The 22,679-nt window shown below is 44.3% G+C and overlaps 1 protein-coding gene and 1 long non-coding RNA gene across 4 annotated transcripts in view; one reads left to right on the top strand and one right to left on the bottom strand.

Annotated features, from left to right (window-relative positions):
• The window catches only part of LOC121930981, an 87,015-nt gene extending 86,288 nt beyond the window's left edge, over positions 1 to 727 (bottom strand). The window contains exon 1 of the long non-coding RNA XR_006104048.1: positions 583 to 727. This is a non-coding gene — a long non-coding RNA (uncharacterized LOC121930981). The remainder of the gene's footprint in view (positions 1 to 582) is intronic.
• Positions 728 to 865: 138 nt separating this feature from the next.
• PRKCQ (protein kinase C theta) overlaps positions 866 to 22,679 on the top strand; it is a 60,808-nt gene continuing 38,994 nt past the window's right edge. Inside the window, exons 1-2 of one of the 3 annotated variants that reach the window (XM_042470326.1) lie at positions 866 to 948; positions 21,524 to 21,651. In XM_042470326.1, the coding sequence (XP_042326260.1) occupies positions 21,534 to 21,651 (118 nt within the window). In that variant the 5' untranslated portion in view covers positions 866 to 948; positions 21,524 to 21,533. Of the gene's footprint in view, positions 949 to 21,355; positions 21,652 to 22,446; positions 22,467 to 22,679 lie in introns of those variants that run through there. The other 2 variants (XM_042470325.1, XM_042470327.1) reach the window with 2 other exon arrangements.

Here is a 22,679-nt window from a genome sequence, read left to right as displayed (position 1 = left end):
GCTTTAGCTGTATCTTTTAAATTGTTGTAAGTTGCCTTGAATCCCATTTGGTGGGGTATACATTCAATACTTGGATGGATGGATAGGAGCCAGCATGGTGCAGTGGTTTGCATGTTGGACTCTGGAGACCAGGGTTCAATTCCCAGCTCAGCGATGAAACCCACTGGGTGACCTTGGGCAAGTCACATATACTCAGCCTCAGGAGTGCAATGGCAAACCTCCTCTGAACAAATCTTACCAAGAAAACCCTATGATAGATTAGCCATCAGTGGGAAACAACTTGAAGTCATGTAACAACAATAGATAGATAGTTTTTGGTGATTTTTTCAGGCTATGTGGCCATGTTCTAGAAGTTTATTCCTGACGTTTCACCAGCATCTGTGGCGGGCATCTTCAAACCACAGCTGCTGCCGAAACATCAGGAATAAACTCTTCTAGAACATGGCCACATAGCCTAAAAAACCACCAAAAAACCCCCACAAAACTATGGATATCAGCCATGAAAGCCTTCAACTTCACAATTCTTTAATTGGCTTTTCAAAAAATAATCATTACTGTATACTCGTCTGGGTGCATACATACCCCAGTTATCTTGAAGGCGTCAATAGAAGGAAGTTGGGAGCTCAGTTTTGGTTATGGAGGAGGGACAGGGCCCATTTCTTTTATTTGCAAAAAAGAAGAAGAAGAAGTCTGTGCCCTCCAGAGAGGGGAGCCGCATGCTCTCTGGTGCCCTGGCAGCTGGGAAAAGGCTGTGTGTTACATCTTAAGCTGAAACGGCATCCGTGAAGGAGGTGATGGAGGGTGTGTGGGTGGTTGGGCTGAGTGAGAGCGGCAGCTGCAGCACTTTCAACAGCACCCACACTGACCGAGCTGGGCTCCTTGAGAACACCTTGGCTGGATTGTGAAAGCGGTGAGAAACAGGGAGGAAGGCCTCAACCTGGACAGCAGGTAAGAAGGTGTATTTGAGAAGTGGGTGGCAAGAAGGAGTCAAATTGACAATCCGACCATCAGAGATAATGTAGCCAAGACAGCGAGGCTGGTGGAGAACTCCTCAGCTGTCAAAAAGAACTGCACTTTCTCCTCCAGCTGGGAGCACTTGCAATGTTATGCTGATACTCTAAACTTAGCACTGAAAGGCAAAGAACTTTTAAAAAATCTTTCTGGATTACTTATTGTTGATATTTTGGGCTACTTTTTTGTTGGTACTTTCCCAGTCTTTTTTTTCCCCTTTACCAGCAGTGTCAGTTTTTAAATATCATCTGTCGCTGTGACATTGGCAGCAGTGTGACCTACAGAATACCGGGTGCTGTAGGATCTATTTCAGAGGAAGGAACTGGCAAAACCACCTCTGAGGATTCCTTGCCTAAGAAAACCCCATGACGGTTCATGGGATCACTATAAGTCTACAGGCAATTTGAAGGCACACACACATACAGCCAGAGAAAGTGAATATTTTGTTTTGCGCCAAAAAGAAACCCAAAGCACAGGAACAAACTGGGCCATTTTTCTTAATCAGCTGGCAACTCCCTATTTTTAAAAGGTTTGTTTGTTTTTTGCCCACAATTCACCACTGCTGCTCCGATTTTTCCGACTTGGCTGAGAGAGTGAGGCTGATGGAGGAACCTGTGAAAATGACAATCCCTCCAAAAAAGGACAATCCTAATTAATCTGTCACCACACATTTTTCAGCTGCTTTTAAAATGTCCCAGTTTCTTTCTCCTCCTCCCACTTTCCTCTTTTGTCCTCAGTCTACTTCAGTTGCTGCAAAGTGAATGTGAAGTGCAACAATTGTTGAAATGCAGTTAACTCAACAACGGAGAGGAGGGGGTGGGAACTTGCCCTTCTCAGTAGGCTTAGGCAAAAGCGAACCACTGTAGCCTCTCCTAATTTGTGCGTTCTTCTTCAGTAATAAGTTTTGCCATCCACAGACTCTGATGTTTCTTGCCTGTGGATGTCCTGATTTTCACTTGTGATATGCTTTGAACTGCATTGATTTCAAAATGCAAAAATTGTTTGCACATGGTTAACTCAGTGGAAGGGAGGGTGCAAGATTTTACCTCCCCTATAGGCTCACGCAAAAGCAAACTGTTTGTGAATTCTTCCTCATTAACATCTACCATAATAATAATAATAATAATAATAATAATAATAATAATAATAATAATGTTTATTTATATACCACTTTTCCAAATTAGATCAAGTATAAATCTTGACCACACTGTAATGTTGCTTGGCCATATATCCCAATTGTCATGTGTGAAAAGTTGGCAGGTGTGCTGCTCTCACATGGCATAAAGAGCACTTGCTTCTAACAATAGCTTCTTCTATCCCAGGGCTGCAGTCATTGGCACAAGGTGTAACTTCCCAAACTTTCCTCTTTGCACAGCACTTTAAAGATTTGGCCACGGAGTTGCCAACATTAGAACCTTCCCCCTTTAGCTATCCCTTTAAGCATTTAATCTGCCAAAATGAGCAAGAAATCATATTTTGCTTCCTACTGTGAAAAAACTGCTACAACTACTTTCAGTAGAGCAAATATCTGTTGGTTCTGTTTTTAAAAAGGGACAGAAGCACATATGACTGGGTTTTTCCCCCTCATAGGTTGGCAACCCTAATCAGCAGACATGGAGTTGGGGTTGTAGCTGTAGGGCAACAATGAGTATTAGAAGGAGATAACAGAGGCCATTTACCCAGGGGTTTCAATAGGGAGTTGCAGGGAGTGCAGACCACACCAGGTGACACTATAAGAGGGTTTGACACCAGTGCTCCCAAAACATTTGCCTTTTGGCAGAAAAGGGCTTGGATCTTTGCCTACATCCCTTTAAAATGCTGGACCTCAGATGAAGAGATGGTGTGAGTGGAGTGCGGCTCATTTGGAGGATAAATTAGAGGTGTCTAATTTTTTAATTAAATTTTTAATTTAAAAAATATTTAAATATTTCAGTGATATGCAGGAATTACAACTGAAGAGTAACTTTAGTAGCAAAAACATTACTAAGGATTCTGCATGGTGTGGTATGGGAGGAGGTCAATGGGGGGAGTGAGTTACTGCACGGGGTGATGCCCTAGTGATGCCACTGCATTTACCCAAGAAAGTAAGTTTATCAAAGTGCCCATATAGCCACATGCTACACCAACTGGTTTGCAACAGCCTCTCTGACATGATGGGCAGGGGGGCATTACTTTCCTACTTAGCCAGATTTTTCCTGTTAAGGTTGCTAACTTGGCATGGTAGGCCATTTGGCAGAAGGAGAGTGCCCCCTAAGGCAGATAATTTTGAGTGCCATTAAAAACATGTTAATTATCAAAATTATTATTGCTTTTTGTAATTGCCAGGGAGAGGTCTTTCTGGGGGCTTTGAACTCCAAATTGCTAGGACAGCCTTGGGTAAAAGACATTTTGAATTGAGGAGGCTAGCAAACATTTGCTATTTCAACACAGACAAGGTTGTGCCTTGGGCTGCTGCCACACTACAGAATTAATGCAGTTTAACATTGTCATGTTAATTTAAAAAAAATTGGGGGCCTCCCCTTTCTCCTCCCACTGAGCTTCACCCCACTCTCATCATATCTTAAAGCATTTTAAAGCAAAACAGATGAATGCCACAGCCCGTCTCTGCCAAAAGGTAGGTTTTTGAGGAGCAGTCATTCTCCCTTAGGATGTAACCTGGTGCAGTCTGCATCCCCCTGCAACTCCCGCACCCCCGTAGTAATGCCACTGACTGAAAGATACCTACAGAAGCATAATGTTGGGGTGGGAGGACTTGGTGCAGACATTAATTGTGAGAGAGAAGAGACAGGGAGCCTGTCGCACTTCAGATAGTGGCATGACTTAAGTTGGTGTCACCTGGTGCGGTAACTCGTGGTATCACTCTCCACTGACCTCCTCCTATACCTCACCATACAAAATCGTTAGTAATATTTTTGTACTAATATTATTCATAAATCATAATTCCCATATATCACTGAATGTAATGGTAGTAGTTGTCATAAACAACAAGCACAATTTAAATGATACTTTTAAATTACAATCTCGTTTGCACAGCCTAAATGCATTCACATATGCATAGTTTCATGTGCTTAAAGTGAAAATTAGGTAAAGTGTGTTTTCTGCTGCTCCAGAGACTAGGACCCAGAGCAATGGATGCAAGCTCCAGGAAAAGAGATTCCACCTCAACATTAGGAGGAAATTCCTGACAGAAAGGGCTGTTCGGCAGTGGAACAAACTCCCTTGGAGTGTACAGTAGTTGAATCTCCTTCCTTAGAGGTCTTTAAACAGAGGCTAGATGGCCATCTGTTGGGGATGCTTTGATTTAGATTTCTTGCATGGCAGGGGGTTGGACTGGATGGCTCTTGTGGCCTCTTTCAACTCTACGATTCTATGATTCTATGGTTCTAAAGTGTGAGGATAAAAATTAATTTTTTGAAATTTGAAATTTATTTTTTTTTAAAAAAAGGGCCCTCTCCTTTCTTCTCCCACTGAGCCTCACCCCACTCATACCATCTCTCCAGCATTTTAATGGGACCCAGGTGAATGCAACAGCCTGTTTCTGCCCAAAGGCAGATGTTTGAGGAGCATTGGTGTCACCCCCTCTTAGGGGGTCACCTGGTGCAGGCCACACACCCCGAACTAGGGGCAATGATGCCACTGACTCCCAACATCCCTGACCAGAAGTCATGCAGATTAGGACTGTTGGGAGCTAGTATCTATGCACATTTGGAGGACCAAAGGCTGCCTACATAGTGAAATGTGTATCATGTTGGAGTTTATCAAATGGGACGGGAGGCTCTCAATTTTGAAAGAGAAGATAGCAAGGTCAGTTCGAAAATTCACGCAATTATGTGATTACCTATCACACCTTAAATTCACTGTAATGGCCTCCCCGAACGCGACCCAGATTCTATGCAAAGCAAGCCATCACATCGGTGGGTTCTTGATTGCGAACTGGCACCCTTGTACATGCTCAGTGAGACTCCAGATGACTGGAGTATAGCATATTTAGGTGAGTGAGAGACAGGAACCAAGGAACCCCACAATTTACAAAAAAGGTTGGGGGGGCGGGAAGAATGGTTGAAAGAACATGCTCTATTCACGTTAAAATGAGCACATATCACTCTTGTCACATTAAAATGTGAATATAATGGTTATCCAATAGCTCCCGGTCCATGCCTCTTAATTAGCAGGCAGCAGCCCCCCATCCCTCAGCAATGCTGAAGGACAAGTGGAAGCAAAATTGAAGCAGAATTGCAGAGTGGCTTCATAGGAAACCCCCCCTTCCGGATTTGGGGGGGGGGACCAGGGCCAAAGGAGACATGCACATCACACCAAACAACAGCGCACTGAGTATGAAGTTACCTAGGAATAGGGTTTGTGACTTCGCTAGTTCACCGAATTTACTTAACTGTGGATTGACGTGTGATTGCATTCAGAATGCGTTCAGACTGCCAGCGATCACGTATGGTAATCTTTCATGCAATAACGTGAATCCGCATGAGTCTGTGTCTGGATGACACTGGATTATACTTCCAATTTCAGTTGTGTGATATCCTTCATTGTCTCAAGCTATAAGAGAAGAGTGATTGATTGATTGACTTGGGTAGGCAACCTTTTTGAGCCGGGGGCCGGGTTGCTGTCCCTCAGACAAATGCGGGGCCAAAGCCAAAAAATAAATAATTAAATAATTTTTAATAAATAAATAAATAAACCGGGACAAATGTAGGACAACATTTTCAAATGGTGGACGCTTTTTTTAAAAAAAAGTGGAGGACACGCAAAAAAATTTGCTGATTTTTTTTAAAAAACGTTAATATAAATGCATGTTTCTGAGGCGTCTATAGATAATTGCCCCCCTTGCCCCTGCGCGCGAGAGGCTAAAGGCCCCGGCGGTAATCGGTGGCAGGACCGGGCTGGGGCCGGTCCCAAGGCCTCGCCGGGCCGCATCTGGCCCGTGGGCCGCAGGTTGCCTTCCCCTGGATTGACTGATTGATTGATTTAATTTACAGCCTGCCTTTCTCCCAAGATGGGGTTCAAGGCAGCTGTGCATTTCTGTACCCCATCAACCTTTTAGCCACTGGGAGATGATTGTGAACTCTTTCTGTTGTCGGAGAGAGTGATCTGTAGTATGGATGTGTATTGTAGTCATCTGAGTTTATTTTAGAAAAACAGTGGTTTCTGCAAGAGGAGGAACTGAGCACTTGCTGTGTTAGATATGCAGTTGATGTGTTGAATGCTCAAAAAGAAATCAAATATTTTATTGAATGTTGCTAATAGTCTTCCACAAGCTTTTACACAGGTTGGGAGAGGAAGGAAATAGTTTGTAAACACATCACTGGCAGGCCACACTGGTATGTCCTTGTGAGACCGAATTGATGTGATGTCACATCTGGTTTTATTTCTGGCTGACTTTTAGTGGTTACTGGGGAGTGGGGAGAGAAAGAGGCAAACTATTGGATTTTGGAGGTATACATATGTATGGATATATCTATATATAGTCATTCAAGGGAAGGTGTCCTACAGCCTTTTCACATACATATAAACAGTGTGGTTCCACTTTAACTGCCATGGTTCCAGCCTATGGAAGCCTGTGATTTACAGCTTAGGAAGGGTACTGGGAATCTCATCTGGATGGTCTAGTGCTTCCACAAATTACAAAAGCTAAGGTTTCCATTGGATACAGCCCTAGAAGTTAATGTGGAATCAAAGTGTTATATTTTGTAGTGTAAAGGGTCCACTGGATGGCTTGTGGATGTGACACCAAGAGTGTTGGAGGTAATTCAGTCTGTAGACCACACTTTCCCCTTTTGGCTTTAAAGTCCTTATCAGTCAGGGATGACCCAAGACATTTTGATGCATGAAGCAACAAACAAGATACTCCTCATGTACCATGTGAAAAGTCAACTTGCCTTACAGTTGAATCTTGCTCCATCACTCATGTTGGGATACCATTCTCCATCCCAAATGAAGAGCTTAGACTCTCAGAGCAAGCTACTTAGAATTCATAGAATCATACAATCCTAGAATAATAGAGTAGGAAGAGACCCCAAGAGTCATCCAGTCCAACCCCTGCCATGCAGGAATGCACAATCACAGCATTCCCAACAGATGGCCATCCAGCCTCTGCTGAAAAACCTCCAGAAACCTCTCCAGAGCAGCACTAGGGTTTCCGATCTAATCTGCACAGGAGAAATAAAGCAGTTTGACGTGGCTTTACTGCCATAGCTCAACGCTATGGTGATTTTGAATTTGTAGTTTTGTGAGAGATTTAGCCTTCTCTATCAGAGAGCCCTGGTGCCACAACAAACTACAAACCCCGGGATGCCATAGGATGGAGTCATGGCAGTTAAAGCCATGCCAAACTGCATTATTTCCATAGTGCAGATTAGATCTCCCTTGGTCATTTTTGCAGATCTTCCTCTTTCTAGTTTCCTGTACTGAGCAGCCAGTAGGAACCCACACTCTGCAAATGTCCCTCTCTTATTTCAATCACTGCAAACTGAGTTCAAACACAAAATAGTTTACACTCACTCTGACATTGTTTGGCCACATATGCCCCAGTTTCAGGATGACCAGATGTCATAACCACAAAGGAGACAAGGCACAGCAAATGTGGACATTGAAGAAAAATGTAGGCCAATGATTTCCAAATGTTGGTCTTCCAGATGTTTTGGAATTCCACATCCCAGATTCCTGACTGTTGGCCAAACTGCTGGGGCTTCTGGGTGTTAAAGTTCAAAACACCTGGAGGACCAAGTTTGAGAACCACTGATGTAGCATTACAAAATGAAAGCTAAAAAACACTCACATAATGTAATTTGCACTTCTTAGTCATGTTCAAAATAGAGGACATTTTGAAATGTAGGAAATGTCCTGAAAAAGGAGGACATCTGGTCACCCTGCCCAGTATCCATCTGTGAAAATTTGGCAGGCCTAATGTTTACCCACCACTGTTCTATATATTTGTCTAGGAGTTAGACTTCATGTACACTACAGAACTAACACAGTTTGACACCACTCTGACTACCCTGGCTCAGTGCTATGGAATCCAGGGATTTGCAATTTGTTTGTGGTACCAGAGCTCTCTGACAGAGAAGGCTAAACATCTCACAAAACTACAAATCCCGGATTCTATAGCATTAAGCCATGACAGTTAAGTGGGTGAACTGCATTCATTCTGCAGTGCAGTTTAGTCCATAGTCTCATTGGAGTCAATTGGGTCTATTTCTGAGGAGCTTATCAGATTGTGATGTAATTAGGATTTGCAAACTTTTCTAACCCATTCCATCTCCCTAGGATTCAATGTGGCTTTGCATTTAGCATTTTAGCATTTAGCAATCAGAACTTGGTTTTTGATACAAATGGCAGACGGGGACTTTTGCAGGTGAGCTCCACCTTGCTTAGTTGTGACTGTGATGAAGAACAGAAATCACCATGCTAACACCTCACCCCTTATCTGGTGAGCTCTGAGTTTATGCCTTCACGTTTCATGAACAGAGTTTCAAATATTTACATTCTGGTTTTGCCTGTTCATTGAAACTGTTCTATTTCCTGGAACATCTTATTCGGCTAGGCAAGTTTTCCTGCCCTGACCACAGACTATGTGCACTCACTTCATTGTTGTGTTCACAGCTATCAGCGCAGGCAGCAGCAGAGGTGCCTCTAGTCCCTGTTGTTGCACTAGATGCATTGGACTGCCACTGCAACCTTCCTGGGTCAACTGGAGCAGGTGACCTGTATCCTCCTTTTCCAGGACATGTCCTACATTTCAATCTTCTGTCCAGAATAATTCCATAATGTCCTCCAATTTGAGCATGACTAAGATGACTGAATTGTATTTTATTAGCGTTTTAGCTTTTGTTTGGTAATGTCTTACATTTTTCTTTGTATCCTACATTTTGCGGTGCCTTGCCTTGGTTAGGACATCTGGTCTTCCTGACATGGAGGAAGCTGCTTTACCTATTTTTGTTGCTTCATCTTATCTCCTTCTCTAGCTTTCAATAAAAAAAAATGCCCTTTCCATTATTAATATACAAAAATAATAATAAAGTTTTTATTTTTATCCCGCTCCTTCCCAAGATCAGGCGGCTCACAACATATGTTAAAACAGAATAGGTACAATCAATAAAAACAGGAAACAACTAAATACATAAAAATATAAGCTAAAAGCCCCAATAGCCCAACCTCTTGGCCACGGAGAGGAGGGAGGCCCACAGGATTTTATTCGGGGAATGCTTGTTGGAACAGAAAGGTTTTTAAATCCTTTCTGAATTGGGCCAGGGAGGTTGATGAGCGGAGCTCAGTGGGCAGCGTGTTCCAAAGGGCGGGGACGGCGATGGAGAATGTCCTTCAAGGTGGAGGAAAGCCTAGCCCCAGGCCCCCTCCAGTAATTGCTGCCCGGATGTCTGAGGGTGCGGGACGGAATATACGGGGAGAGGCGGCGTCCTTCAGAATCCTGGCCCAAGCCATTTAGGGCTTTATTAGGTGATCACCAAGCCTTATATTGAGCCCGGAAGCGGATGGGCAGCCAATGGAGATCTTTCAGCACAGGTGTTATATGCTGGCCCTGGAAACGCCAGTGACCGCCTGCTGCCATGTTCTGCACCATTTGAAGCTTCCGGGTTTGGTATAAGGGTTGCCCCTGTAGAGTACGTTGCAGAAATCCATCTCGAGGTTACCAGAGCATGTACAACAGTTTCTAGGTCCCTCTGGGCCAGGTATGGACGCAGCTGGCGAATAAGCCGAAGCTGATAAACAGGTGCTCTTGACCGTCGCATTCACCTGAGCAGTCAGGTGAAGCGACAGTCAAGAAGACCCCCCAGACTGCGTAGGAGTCCTTCCAGGGAGCGTGACCCCATTCAGGACAGTGAACCACCACCATTCCTGGGCCAGGGGAACCTATCACAAGTACCTCCGTTTCTCTGATTCAGCTTGAGTCGGTTTTTCCTCATCCAGCCCATTACTGATCTAGACAGGCCTCGAGGGAGAGACTGCCATCTTCAGTCACTGCATCAGTCGGAGACATAGAGAAGATAATTGGGTGTCATCAGCGTACTGTAACCCCCGCCCCCATGTCTCCGGATGATCTCTCCCAGCGGTTTCTGTAAATGTTAAATAGCTGGGAGACAGAATGGCTCCTTGAGGGACCCCAGTTTTAAGGGGCCTCTCATCGGAGCACACGTCTCCCGCTGCACCATCTGGGACTCCCAGAGAGGTAGGACCGGAACCACTGGAGCGCAGTGCCCCGATTCCCATCTGCCAGGTGCCCCAGAAGGATACCATGGTCTTGGTTCGAAAGCCGCTGAGATGTCCAAGAGCACCAACAGGGACAACGCTTCCCCTGTCGATGCCCAGAGAGATCATCGACCAAGGCGACCATGCCGTCTCAACCCGTGACCTGCCCGGAAGCCAGTTTGAAATGGGTCCAGATAATCAGTTTCATCCAAGACCGTCTGAAGCTGGATCGCAACCGCCTCTCGATCACTTACCCAGAATGGCAGCAGCGAAACTGGCATAATTATTGTGTACCAGGGGTCGAGGGAGGGCTTTTTTTAATATAGGTTTTACAATGGCAATTTTATTCTGATGGAAATTGCCTTCCCTCAAAGATGTGTTAATGATCGGCGTAACATAAGTTACCGCCGTCCCCCCTGGGCGCTAGCCACGGTGACAGGGATCGAGAGAGCAGGTTGTCTTCCGACACTTCCGACGATCTTGTCCACGTCCTCGGTACTCACCGACTCAAACCGATCCGTTTAATAGAATCCACAGAGGCTCTGGATACCTCTACTCTAGGTTCTGCTTGAATGTCAGCATTAAGACCTTCACTTTGCGAGAGGTTTTATCCGCAAAAAAGTTATTAAATTGGTCACAGCAGGCCTTAGAAGGTTCAAGGATTCTGGTTCAGGGCGGAGGGAGCTGAGTTAGCTCCCTGACCACCTTGAACACTCTGTGGACGTGACTCTGCGGACGCAATACGAGCACCATAGAACGAGTTCTTTGCTGTTGTATTGCTCTCCGTGTTCCTTTAACAGTTGGTCTAGGAGAGCTTGTCGTCTAAGCAAAGGTTTTCCGCCAACGGTACTCTAGCCGTCGCGTTCCCGCTTCCTTGCCGAGATCTTCCGTGTACCAGGGCTTACACTTGGAAGCAGGCCTGAGAGGGGCGCTTGGGAGCGATGCTGTGTATAGCCCTAGAGAGACCGTATTCCAGATACCGGTGAGGGCATCAACAGAATCACCGTCACTTCCAACCATGTGCCCCTCTAAAGCTTCTGGAACCTTTTAGGTTCCATCAGCCTTCGAGGGTGGACCATCCTAATGGTCCACCACCCCCGGGGGGATCTGGGTAGAGACCTTGATTTTCATCTACCAGGAAATGATCCGTCCATGACGGGGGAAACATTAACTTTTCCGCCCACGGATTTTCCGCATCCGAACAGAAGACCAAATCGAGAGTATTACCCGCACAATGCGTAGGACCCTGTATCAGCTGGGACAGGCCCATGGCGCCATGGTCTCCATGAATTCCCGAGCCGCACCGGAGTGGAACATAGCTGGTCGTGAGGAGAATTGAAGTCGCCCAGGACAAGTAGCCTGGGCGTCTCCAATATCAGTTCAGCGACCAGCTGTGTCAGCTCGTTAGGGAGTCCGCTAATGCAGGGGTGGCCGATACACCAGCAGAATCCCTAGACTGTCCCTAGCCTTTAGGGTCAGGTAAATACACTCGATATAGGCCGTCTGTCGGATGTGGTTCCTGGTGAGGGGCACGATGTTCCTATGTATCAAGCCCACACACCCCGCCCACCTAACCTGCGCTGGTCCTTCACCGAGAACCCGGCAGGCAGGGCTGAGCCCACAACAGCGTCCCCTTCAGGCCCAAGCCAGGTCTCGGTAATGCAGCCAGATCACACTTTTGATCCTCCAACATGTCGTGGAGGATGTGGGTCTTGTTGTTTATTGATCTGACATTGCACAGGAGCAGCGACAGGGTTTGTGGCACGGTTGGGCGACCACTCAGGTCCCTAAGGTTGGGAGGGGACGGAAGGAGAGATAGATATGATGCATCGATCTCTCCCTTCCCCTGGAACGCAAGTCCCTTCTCCCACCGCCATCCCTCCCCCTGCCCACACACTACCTCGATAGGAGCTCCGCTCGTAATGATGTTTACCCCTTCCCTCCCCGGCCCATGATCCCCCGCATCCAAACCTCCCCCCTCCCACTACGGGCCATCTGAAGAGCAGAGGTTAGCCACCCCAGGCATCCTCGCTCTCTGGGCTAACCCAAGCCACCTAACGCAAAAAGCTGCGCACTGCGCAGTTACTAACTCGTAGTCGATATGATATTGAATGTGATAGTTTTTATATGACCTATGGTAAGTTGAGAGTTAAAATTAGTGTGTATTGTTTTTATAGTCCACTGTTTTAGAGTTAATTTAATTAAAAGTTGTTATTTTCTAATTTTGGTTGCCTTTGACTCTAGATTATATGCCATAGGCAGACTCTTTTATCTTATTTTGCTTGATGATTATGTAAAGTGCCATGTAAATCCTACTGCACTATATAAATAAACTTTAATAGAATAATAATATATATAAAATAATAATAATAATAATAATAATAAATGGCATGTAATGATGTCACTGATGACGAAAGGAAATGATGCCAAAGGATTACAAAGTTGCAGCTGGCATAACTGTTTGTGTTCACCCTAAAGGCTGGATGGAAGGTGAGGAGGGCACAATGACAAATTGTGGCTTGTGAAGTGTGCAAGAGGTGACCAGGGGCAATGGGCTAAGAAAATGTTGACATGTCAAAAAGGATGAAAGAGGCAAAGCAGGAAAATGGAACTATGTTAGCCGTGATATGCCTCAATGGGATGGCTTGCTTATTTGAAGCCAGAAAGCTGCAAACTACACAAATGTTTATTCAAAAACTTCAAAGTGCATTCCCCTTAGCGCTCTTTGAGGGGAAGCCGCCAAAGGCTGCCACCACTGCTTTTCCCAACAGGCAGCAAAATGGCCGAATGGAACATGTCAAATTGAGTTTATCACACAAGAAAAACCGGCAGACGGAATTGGGATCTAAAGATAAAAACAAGTCGTATCGCATTTGCCAGTGTTCCAGGCTGTAGGCAGCCATATCGAGGCTGGGGCCTGTCTACAACCGGGACTTCTCCGGCACTTTTTTCAGAGGGGGAGGAATCCGTTCTTGAAAAGCCGTGCAGAAGTCTGGGTTGTAGATGGTGCTCATGGATGGATTACAGGCTGCCTACAGCTGGACACAGATAAATGCGATAAGAATATTTGTCTTTTAGATCCCACACCTCTTCTGCCAGTTGTTTTTTCTGTCGGTAATCTTTCTTTGAGTAGAGGGCTTCTTCTTTGTTAGAGTCTCCTGGGCACAGGGACTAAGCTCTCGCCTTTTCACCATGCTACTCAGAGAAGCGAGAGCTTCCCCCAACCTTTTTTTTTTTTTTTTGGATAACAATATCACAGTAACATTGTCTGGGATTAAGGAACCAGGTTTGGGAGTGGGTGCAATTTGACTAAAATTTCTTGTGGTGTTCTCCCAAGGAAACAAATCAATTTTTAAATATTATTATTTGCAGTTTTTCCCACTTCCAAGAGTGCTGCCTCCATATCCCCAGTGAATTTTAACTTTTAGCTGGTAGTAAATTGCTTTTTCACTTTTATATGCATTGAATTTGTACTGTGGCAGGGTTATAGACCACCAATTTGGGGCGGGCTGCACCCGCCCCCTTTCCCGGTATATCGGGGATTCAGTGCCAGAACGGCAGCCGCTGCTGATGGCCCCGATCCGCCGCTTTCAGGCTGCGGGGAGCAAGCAAAACGCCGCTTCCCCGCCAGCCTGAAAATGGGGTCCCTGGGGCTTCAAGCCCCAGGGACACCCCACGGCGGCGGGGGAGAAGGAGAAAGGGCCGCTTTGGACCCTTTTCTCCATTGCTTCGCTGGGCGCAGCCGTGTGAAGGCTGTTGCCCCAGCGAGCAAAGCGCCACCGCAAACCAGGAAGGAAGCTCCGAAACGGAGCTCCTTCCGGTCCGCGGGAAAGGGCGCCCTCAGGCGCCCTGTCGCGGACGTGAGGACGTAGGTCCGACGCCGCCCCCGTGTAGAGGCAGGTGGCCGTGAGTCCCTGAGGCCGCCGTCTGGAACGGCCGCCATCATTTTTTACGCACAGCGCGCGTATTAGGGTAGGGAGTTGCGGCAAGCCAGCACCTCCCTAACCCTAGTACACGCTCCGCGCGTACTCTTAATGGCAGTTTGTAACCCCCCACCGTTTCTTTTATCGTTGTCAGCCACAGCCTAAATCCCTCCAGGCCAACAGATCCCATCTGATCTTGAAAGCTAGGCTAAACCGCTCTTGTTCGCACTTGGATGGAAAAGGACCAGGTGCGGCCGGCTCATTCCGAGGGAAGGAGCTGGACCAAAACCAACTTCTGCGGATCCTTTGCCAAAAAAAAAAGTTCCTATTGTAATTCATGGGTTCACCATTAAAGTCGACAGAGCTTGAGGCACACATAGTTTCCAAAGGACCTGCTCCTAGAGGCGAAGGAAAACTGCTAGTACTAGTACTGGTTTATTGGTGTAGAGACATGTCGACAAAACTGCAACCATGGCTGCCCACAATCTCCAGCGGCCCTTTTCTTGGCTCCAGGGGCCCCATAGGTATGGAAAACAGTTATTTCCAAAAGATTTTTGCTTTTAGAGATTGCTACCAATATGCCAATTTAGGGAGCGTGCGGGGCCTTATTGTTCACCCATATTTATAGATTCCCCTGGCCCAAACCCATTTTGTGAACTTGAAGGCTTTCATGGCCAGCATCCCATAGGTTTTTGTTTGTTGTTTGTTTGTTTTTGGTGGATTTTTCGGGCTATTGTGACCAGGTTCTCGAAGAGTAATTCCGACATTTCGCCAGCATCGGGCGGCATGCCAGTCACAGATGCTGGCAAAATGTCAGGAATAAAACTCTTCTAGGCCACATAGCCTGAAAAATCCACAAAACACCAATAATTTTTGTGAATTTTTTTTTTTAAAAAACCCTCTTTTGCTCCAAAATACCTCCAAAGATCTTCTAGCGCAGTGATGCACAAACTGTGGAATTCCAGGTGTTTTGGACTTCAGCTCCTTGAATCCCGGGCCATGGGCTAAGATGGCTGAGGCTTTTGGGTGCTGAAGTCCAAAACATCTAGAGAACCTGAGTTTGAGAACCACCACTATAGCCCAGGAGGCCCCCAAAACATGATAAAAATGCCAACCATGGGTATTTAGGGGATGGATAGATAGCATATGATAGACGATCGATAGGATAGATAGATAGGCAGGAGCAGGTCTAGTGGAGGATTGCAGACCTCCAAGGTATGTGACCACCTTTGACAGCCCATCCCGGTATAAGTCAATATAAATCCCTAAAATTTTTTACCTTCTTTGGGAGCATTGCTATTGGGATTGTAATGCTGAGTGCCTGCATTTCACAATTTACCACAACGCCACTGACATTAAACCATGACTACCTCAGTCTGATTACAAGCCAATAGATCTCTTCCACATGATGAATGCAAATCATAGTATGCATATGTATATTCGCATAGACCAGGGGTGAGGAATTCATGATGCATAGGCCTAAAAAGACTGAATTAGGAGCATCTGGGATTTCATGGGCAAAAGCTGAGACCTCTGGTCATGTTGCAAGGGGTGATCTTCTAGTGATACTACAGGAGTGGGAGAAGTGACATTGTTGAACATGATACATTAAATGCCAACCACAGCTACTAATCAGAGTATACTCATTCAGGTTTTTTTAAAAAAACAACAACAACAACACAACACTTATTAAATGAGAATTTGTCCAGCTGGAGTTTTCCATGTTCTGCAAGGAACAAAAGGTGGTGGGGAGGACAAACTTTTCCCATTTTCTTTTTAACCTTTGTAAGCTCTGCTGTCAACATATTTCAGACTCTGTTTTTAAGAGATACATAAATAACTCTCCCAGTTTGGCAGGAACAGTCCCAATTAACCCTCACTCATCCCATTTTTTCAGCTTCTTTCAAAATATCCTATTTTCTCTCTCCTCCTGCCACTTTCCCCTGTTGTCCTCTGAATATTTTGGTTGGTGCAAACTGAGTTGAAAACACAGAGTTGCATTTCAGGGTGCATCTACACAGTACAAATAATGCAGGTTAGCACTGTTTTAAATGCCGTGGCGCCATCCTACAGAATTCTGGGATTTGTAGTTTGGTGAGCCCGTTTTGTCAGGACTAAAGGCCTTGTAAAACTACAAATCCCATGATTCCCTAAGATGCAGCTACAGCACTTCAAGTGGTGCCATACTGTGTTATTTCTACAGTGTAGATGCACCCTCTTTGCATGTGTATGTGATTTCAAGTAAGCTGTCAATTTATGATGACCCTATGGATTTCATGGGGTTTTCTTAGGCAAGGAATACTCAGAGGTGGTTTTGCCAGTTCCTTACTCTGAAATTACTGGTTGGTTATTAATTTACAGAAGTTAATCTGCAACTGAGGCAGCACAGGATTTGCATGGATACAACCCAGTTTAATCCCTTGATATGTTCAGATAGGAATGAGAAATAATCTTGTATTAGAAAACCCAGAGAGCCACAGGCACTTATAGTAGACCCTGCTGAACTAGAAGGACCAATGATTTAATTTCAGGATAAGGTGGCTTCTACTGAGTGTGGCTAAGAAAGCTGTGCAGGCATATCTCAGATAACAACACCTCAACAAGGAAACTCTTTTTTTAACAAAATCTTTCAATTCCTTCTCATTCCCTCTTTTCCTCTTTGTCCTCTATCTAGCTGAAAGTTTCTCTTGCAGTGTCAGCATTTGGAAAATGGTGAAGGAGGGTGAGAGAACCACAGTCTGTTAGAGATGGTTTGCAGCAGCATGTTTGCAATAGGCAATATAATAAAGCTTGAAATGGGAAAGAACTGTATTTTACTTCAGCTGATGCTAGTGTAGGCATGTGGGCCTGCCTACAACATGCAAGGTAAATAGCAGCGGCCTCTAGAATTCCTTATTGCGTATGTTTAAACAGCAAAACACCTGAAAAGGAGACAACAGCTACACCTCCCTCACCAGTTATCCCCAGCAAGTTTTTAAAAACATAGGTCTATAAATTTAGCCACCAAAATGGAAATTATAAGCAGGGTGGATGCTCGTGAAAGGAAGTGTCATCCCTGGATGCATTTTGGAAGAAGCCTTCGAGTAGCCTCTAGAAATTGTTCTGAATGTTTTGTTTGCTTATTCAAGGCTTATCTGAAGTGTTTGTTTCATTTCACATGGATATATTGTTATTTTGATTTTAAAAATTGATAAACATGTTGAGCTGCTGTTCTTTTTGTGTGTGTGTGTTGTAAGAAACTGTCTCTATTCTTTCCATCTTATTTCTGCATCTGGTACCATTTTTTCTATTAAAAAAGTAATGCCCAGGAGTACAGCTACTTCACTGTCTGAGATATATGTGTATATACTCATGTACAAGTCTATTCATTTAGCAGAACAAAGTATAGGTGGTACCAGTGGTATCATTAAGGGGATGTGGAGGGGAGTCAGACCTTACCAGGTGATACTCTAAGCATGGTGACACCACTGCCTTGGTGGCACAGTGCTTAAAGGCTGAGTTTGAAACTGCAGGGACTGATGTGCTCACATGCACACACCTCCTTTCAAAGATAATCATCCCCACAATACCCTCCAGAACATCCTCTAGGAGGCATGGGTACACTTTTGTCATGTTTTATTGGGGGGAGTATTTGATCAGTTGGGTGCATGGTCTCCTGCTCGGTGGAGGAGGACAGCGGAGAGGCGACTTTACAGAAACAACCAAGACCAGCTCCCAGTGAGTGTAACTTTGGCAGGGATGTGATTTAGATCCGTCGTTCACACTTGTTGAACACGCTTCTGAATCGCTTCTTTTCAAAAGGACCACCAAAAAACTAGTGTTTGGAAATAACGTTTTTTTTGGATTTGTCTCACTTCCAAGCAGTTCCAAATGATCTCAGTTGCATCTGAAACCGCTTCCAATGGGGACGAGGTATATATACAGTGATCAGCAATTCACTTTAAATCATAATGGGAATGGGCCCTAAGCCTGGTCACTGAGTCACAGGGCATTTCAGGAGACTCTGATGATGCAGCCCAGAATGCTACTACAGTAATGTGAGATTCCTCATGTGCAACCAGACACCTTTGGTTCTCACCAAAGCTCTTTTGTAATTAGAGGACAGACAGTTTGTTTTCTGGATGGCTCACACTGGCAGGTGGAAAGTATTGGCATGAGCTGCAATTTGGTTCTAGAAAAATGACATGGAAATGTTTATGGTCTGTCTGATGTAGAAGGCCTTCCTAATCCTCCCAGGGCAAGAGTGAGAGCTTTCTGTAATTTGTCAATAATATGACTAGAATGCATTCTGCATCTGGGCAGGAATATTTTTAGGTCCATGACATGAATGGCTGCATGTTGTCCAGGGTCACTTTTGTCAGTCCTAGCCACAATGCAGAAATAAAGCAGTTTGACACTGCTTTCATTTCCATGGCTCAGTGCTGTGGAATTCTGGGATTTGTCGTTTGATGGGGCACCAGAGCTCACTGACAGGGAAGGCTAAATATCTCACAAAACTACCAGTTCCAGAATTCCATAGCATTGAATCGTGGCTACTAAAGTGGTGTTAAACTGCAGTATGGGAGCAGCCAAGAGCCTGATCCAAACTGGTGCTTTGCGCCGGCCTGGACACAAAGTAGGGTTGTCCAGGGGCGGAGCGACCACACTATGTAGCGGCAGCCAATGGTGCACTCATGATGTCACTGTGGGTTCTTTTTGCTCTGCAGTGGCGGCACGCTGTTTGGGGGCTATGCCATCCCTGAGGAGCAAAAATGGGTGCTGGCAGACTGCTGTTTCTTGACGGTCTGTCCCGCACCATAGTCTACCAAAATTCATGTTATAATTGGGGATGAGGAGATAATCTCACAAAACTAGTGAGATTTTGGTTGTGTAAGACTGCATTGGTGTTGAACCCTGGTTTCCAGAGTCATTGTCCAACACTCAAACCTCTGTGCCATGTTTCCCATCTTCTGCAATTTATGCACAAAATCTCTGGGTAAAATTGTCATCATTGCTTTTTGTGTAGCTCAATTTTCATACACAGCAAGCACAAAAGATGAGGCACTGAAGGACACAAATAGTCCATCCAATGGTACTGCATAATAGCCCATGCAACAAGGCAACCAAGAGCACTATGTCAGATTTTGTGCCTTGACAGAAGTATGTAAAAATCTTTTAAAATACACAAAAGGTCTCTGATATTGACAACAACAACAACAAAAACCCAGCCTTCACCATATCACAGAAAGGAGATATGTAATTTTTATAATTTGGTTCCATAGTCTACTGGGCATTACTGACTGGTGTTTTGGACCATCAGTAATTCAGATCTGATGTAATAATCTGGGAATCAGTGAGGTCAGATAATGTGGCATATTCCAAGCAGTGTCACTTTTTGTAATTGTGTTACAGGTCAAATCTCCTTTATCCAGAATTTTGAAATCTGAAATATTCCAAAAACCAAAACTTTTTTCATGGGTGGATGAGATAGTGACACCTTTGCTTTCTGATGGTTCACATACACAAAGTTTGTTTCATGCACAAAATTATTTAAAATATTATGTATAAAATTACCTTCAGGTTAAGTAGATATGGTATATAGGAAATATTAATGAATTTTGTGTTTAGACTTGGGTCCCATCTCCAAGATACTTTATTATGTACATATATGCAAATACAGGTATTCCAAAATCCAAAAGAATCTAAAATCCAAAATGCTTCTGGCCACAAGAATTTTAGATAAGGGAGACCCGGCCTATATTGTGAACCTCTCTGTTATGATTTCATTCGGCTGTTTGGTCAGTGCTTTTAGAATTATTCCCAAAGCAAAAATCATCACTAGAGCCTCGGTTGTTTTCTTTTCCCAGATGCACTCAGTATGTCATAATCTTTTTCTTCTCTTTGGTTTCAGTTCTTCTACTGTTGCTGCTGCTACTGCTGCTACTACTACCACCACTTATTATTATTATCATTATTATTTTAGGGTTTACATCTCTTGCTATAAAACTGTTGGCTAGAATCCTCTATCATGGTCTACATTACATAACTTGATGTCTACTTAGATATGTAGCAGAAGTGCTAAGAAGTGTAATGGGACACCAACAAGAGTGACCAAATGCCCATTGGACATTATCCCCCTGCCAGTCTCCTGATGCACAATGGGAATGATTCAGATTGGTCCAAATGTGCATCAGACATTTTGCTGAATCCCCTGCATAGTAAAGTAAAACCTGGCCTTTACTGGATGCAGATTTTATGGAACTGCCCAGTTCTAATTTCCACAGATGTAAGTCAGTTTATGAAGACATCCCAGCAGGATTTCATCCATTGTTTTTAAAAGTTTACTTATAACTTGAACCATTTGCCAATGAGCACCCCAACCCCCTATAAACAGTTAATTAACAATAACAGTTAATGACAAAATTTAACAATTGTATTCAATTCATTAACAAGTAATAATAACAATAATAATAATCAGACAATTTGCTTAATCTTTGTTATATTGTTGCATTTTCTCCAGGAAGAGGAATCCTGATTTTCTTCCTCCCTCTTAGAAGATCAGTTTCCAGAATGTAATTTGGTTCATTGAGGGGGGCCTGAGCTGAACTCATGTCTGGGGAGGGGGCAGGGGGAGAGAAGAGAAATGTTGATCTTGTTGCTTTAAGAGTGTTTTCTTTCATTTTCCTCTTGCGGCTCTCTTTTATTTCATAGTTGGTTGGAGGGGGATGTTACTATTCGAGGTGCCATAGGGTTCTGCTCTTTTTGCTACACCAGGCTAATCCCAAATGAAAATCTTAGGGTTTAGCTGCAATTGATTAAGTGTCTGGCTGATGTTTTCTTGTCTTCTTGTTTTCTGCAAGAGAGGGGTGATTTACCAAAGATCTTGCCAGCTTCCTTTCCCTCCTGTATATAAATAGCACATTTAACACTTGACAGCATCATGTTTAACTATGCAGTCTCCCAAGCACTTGTTTTGCAGTGTCATTTGGTAAAAGGCAAATGATGTGGCTTTTGCCTCCTTCTCCAATGAGGGCCAGTGGCAGTTTTTGACTTTGCAAGGTTCAGTGAGCACACCCTCTTTTTTTTCTCCTCCTGTGACAGCATCCAATATCTAATTCTGAGCAAAGTTATTCCTGGCCACTGCCTGGTGATCAACACAAGAGCCTCCGGCGATGCAGCTGAGCGGACAGATCGAGCAGCAGTCTTGTGGTGTGCCTGGCTGTGTTGCAAACTTTTGCTAACTCAGCTGGCTGGGAAACAGAGAGGGGAAGTGCATTTGGAATGGATAAAGGGCTTCTGGGTTAAATGCCTAGGCTTGGCGTGGGTGATAAAGTCAAAAAGGCAAAGGCAGCTTTGAAAAACCATCCCATCCATGTCTGCTTTCTGGCCCACAGATTGCCGGCCATGTCACCCTTTCTTCGGATCGGCCTGTCCAACTTTGACAGCGGCCCCTACCTGCCTTCCCAAGGAGATGTCATTGATCCATACTGCGCTGTGATGGTCAAAGAGACTGTGGAAGCTGGTAAGCATACATAATTGTATTTGGACAAGACTGGGGATTGAGAGTGCTCTTCCATCAGATATACCCAAATGTGTGCATCCAAAGTGCAGGAGAGTAATTACCTTGGCAAGAATGAATACTTTCCCTCTGCAGCTGCATTAGGCAAATTCAGAGGGATCTTCTTGAAAAAATCCTGATACCCATGTGGGCAGTCAACTGTGGAAACTCTGGGATATGTCCTGTTTCAGTGCTGTCTATATAACAACCCAAGACAGAAATTTGTAGCACAGTGGCAGAGGGACAAAAGTCCCTGGAGAGAACATGATATACAGTGGCCCCTTGGTATCCACTGGGGGTTGGTTCCTGGATTCCACCATAGATACTAAAATCTGTGGATGCTCAAGTCCCAACAAATACAATGGCATAGTAAAGTGGCAGCTTTTATATAAAATGGCAAAATCAAGGTTTACTTTTGGGAATTTGTATCTTTTTAAAATATTTTCAAGCCATGGATGGTTGAAACCATGGATAAAAAATCTGTGGATATGGAGGGCTAACTATACTGGTGTTCTTATTGACAAGCAGTCTTACAGCTTCTCAGTTGATCAGACAAATTTTCTAATGGCAATTAAGTAAATGAAAAAGGAATGAGCCAAGCACCATAAGATAAATGGCAAAAATGAATTAGAAAGTAAGGGGGACAGGAAATGGAATAATAAAGACTGGGTGCCTATTTCTATTGTGTGTGTGTACATGCCTTCAAGTTGCCTATCAACTTTTTATATGTTTATTTCAAGGATTTTGGTGACCCCATGGATTTCATAGGGTTTTCTTAGGTAAGAAGTACTCAGAGGTGGTTTTGCCAGCTCCTTCCTCTGAAATATAACCTACAGCACCTGGTATTCATTGGTGTACCATCAAAGTACTAACCAAGGCTTACCCTGCTTAGCTTCCAAGATCAGACAGGATCTGGTGTCTAGGGTATTTATTACTGGTATGTAAATTGATCCGTTAGTTTGTTTATCATTTATACTTATGTTTGGTATTTT

The sequence above is a fragment of the Sceloporus undulatus genome, chromosome 5 (genome assembly GCF_019175285.1).
Source record: "Sceloporus undulatus isolate JIND9_A2432 ecotype Alabama chromosome 5, SceUnd_v1.1, whole genome shotgun sequence".
Taxonomy (NCBI): domain Eukaryota; kingdom Metazoa; phylum Chordata; class Lepidosauria; order Squamata; family Phrynosomatidae; genus Sceloporus; species Sceloporus undulatus.
The sequence above is the reverse complement of the archived record's forward strand: the minus strand, read 5'-3'. Positions and strand labels throughout refer to the sequence as shown.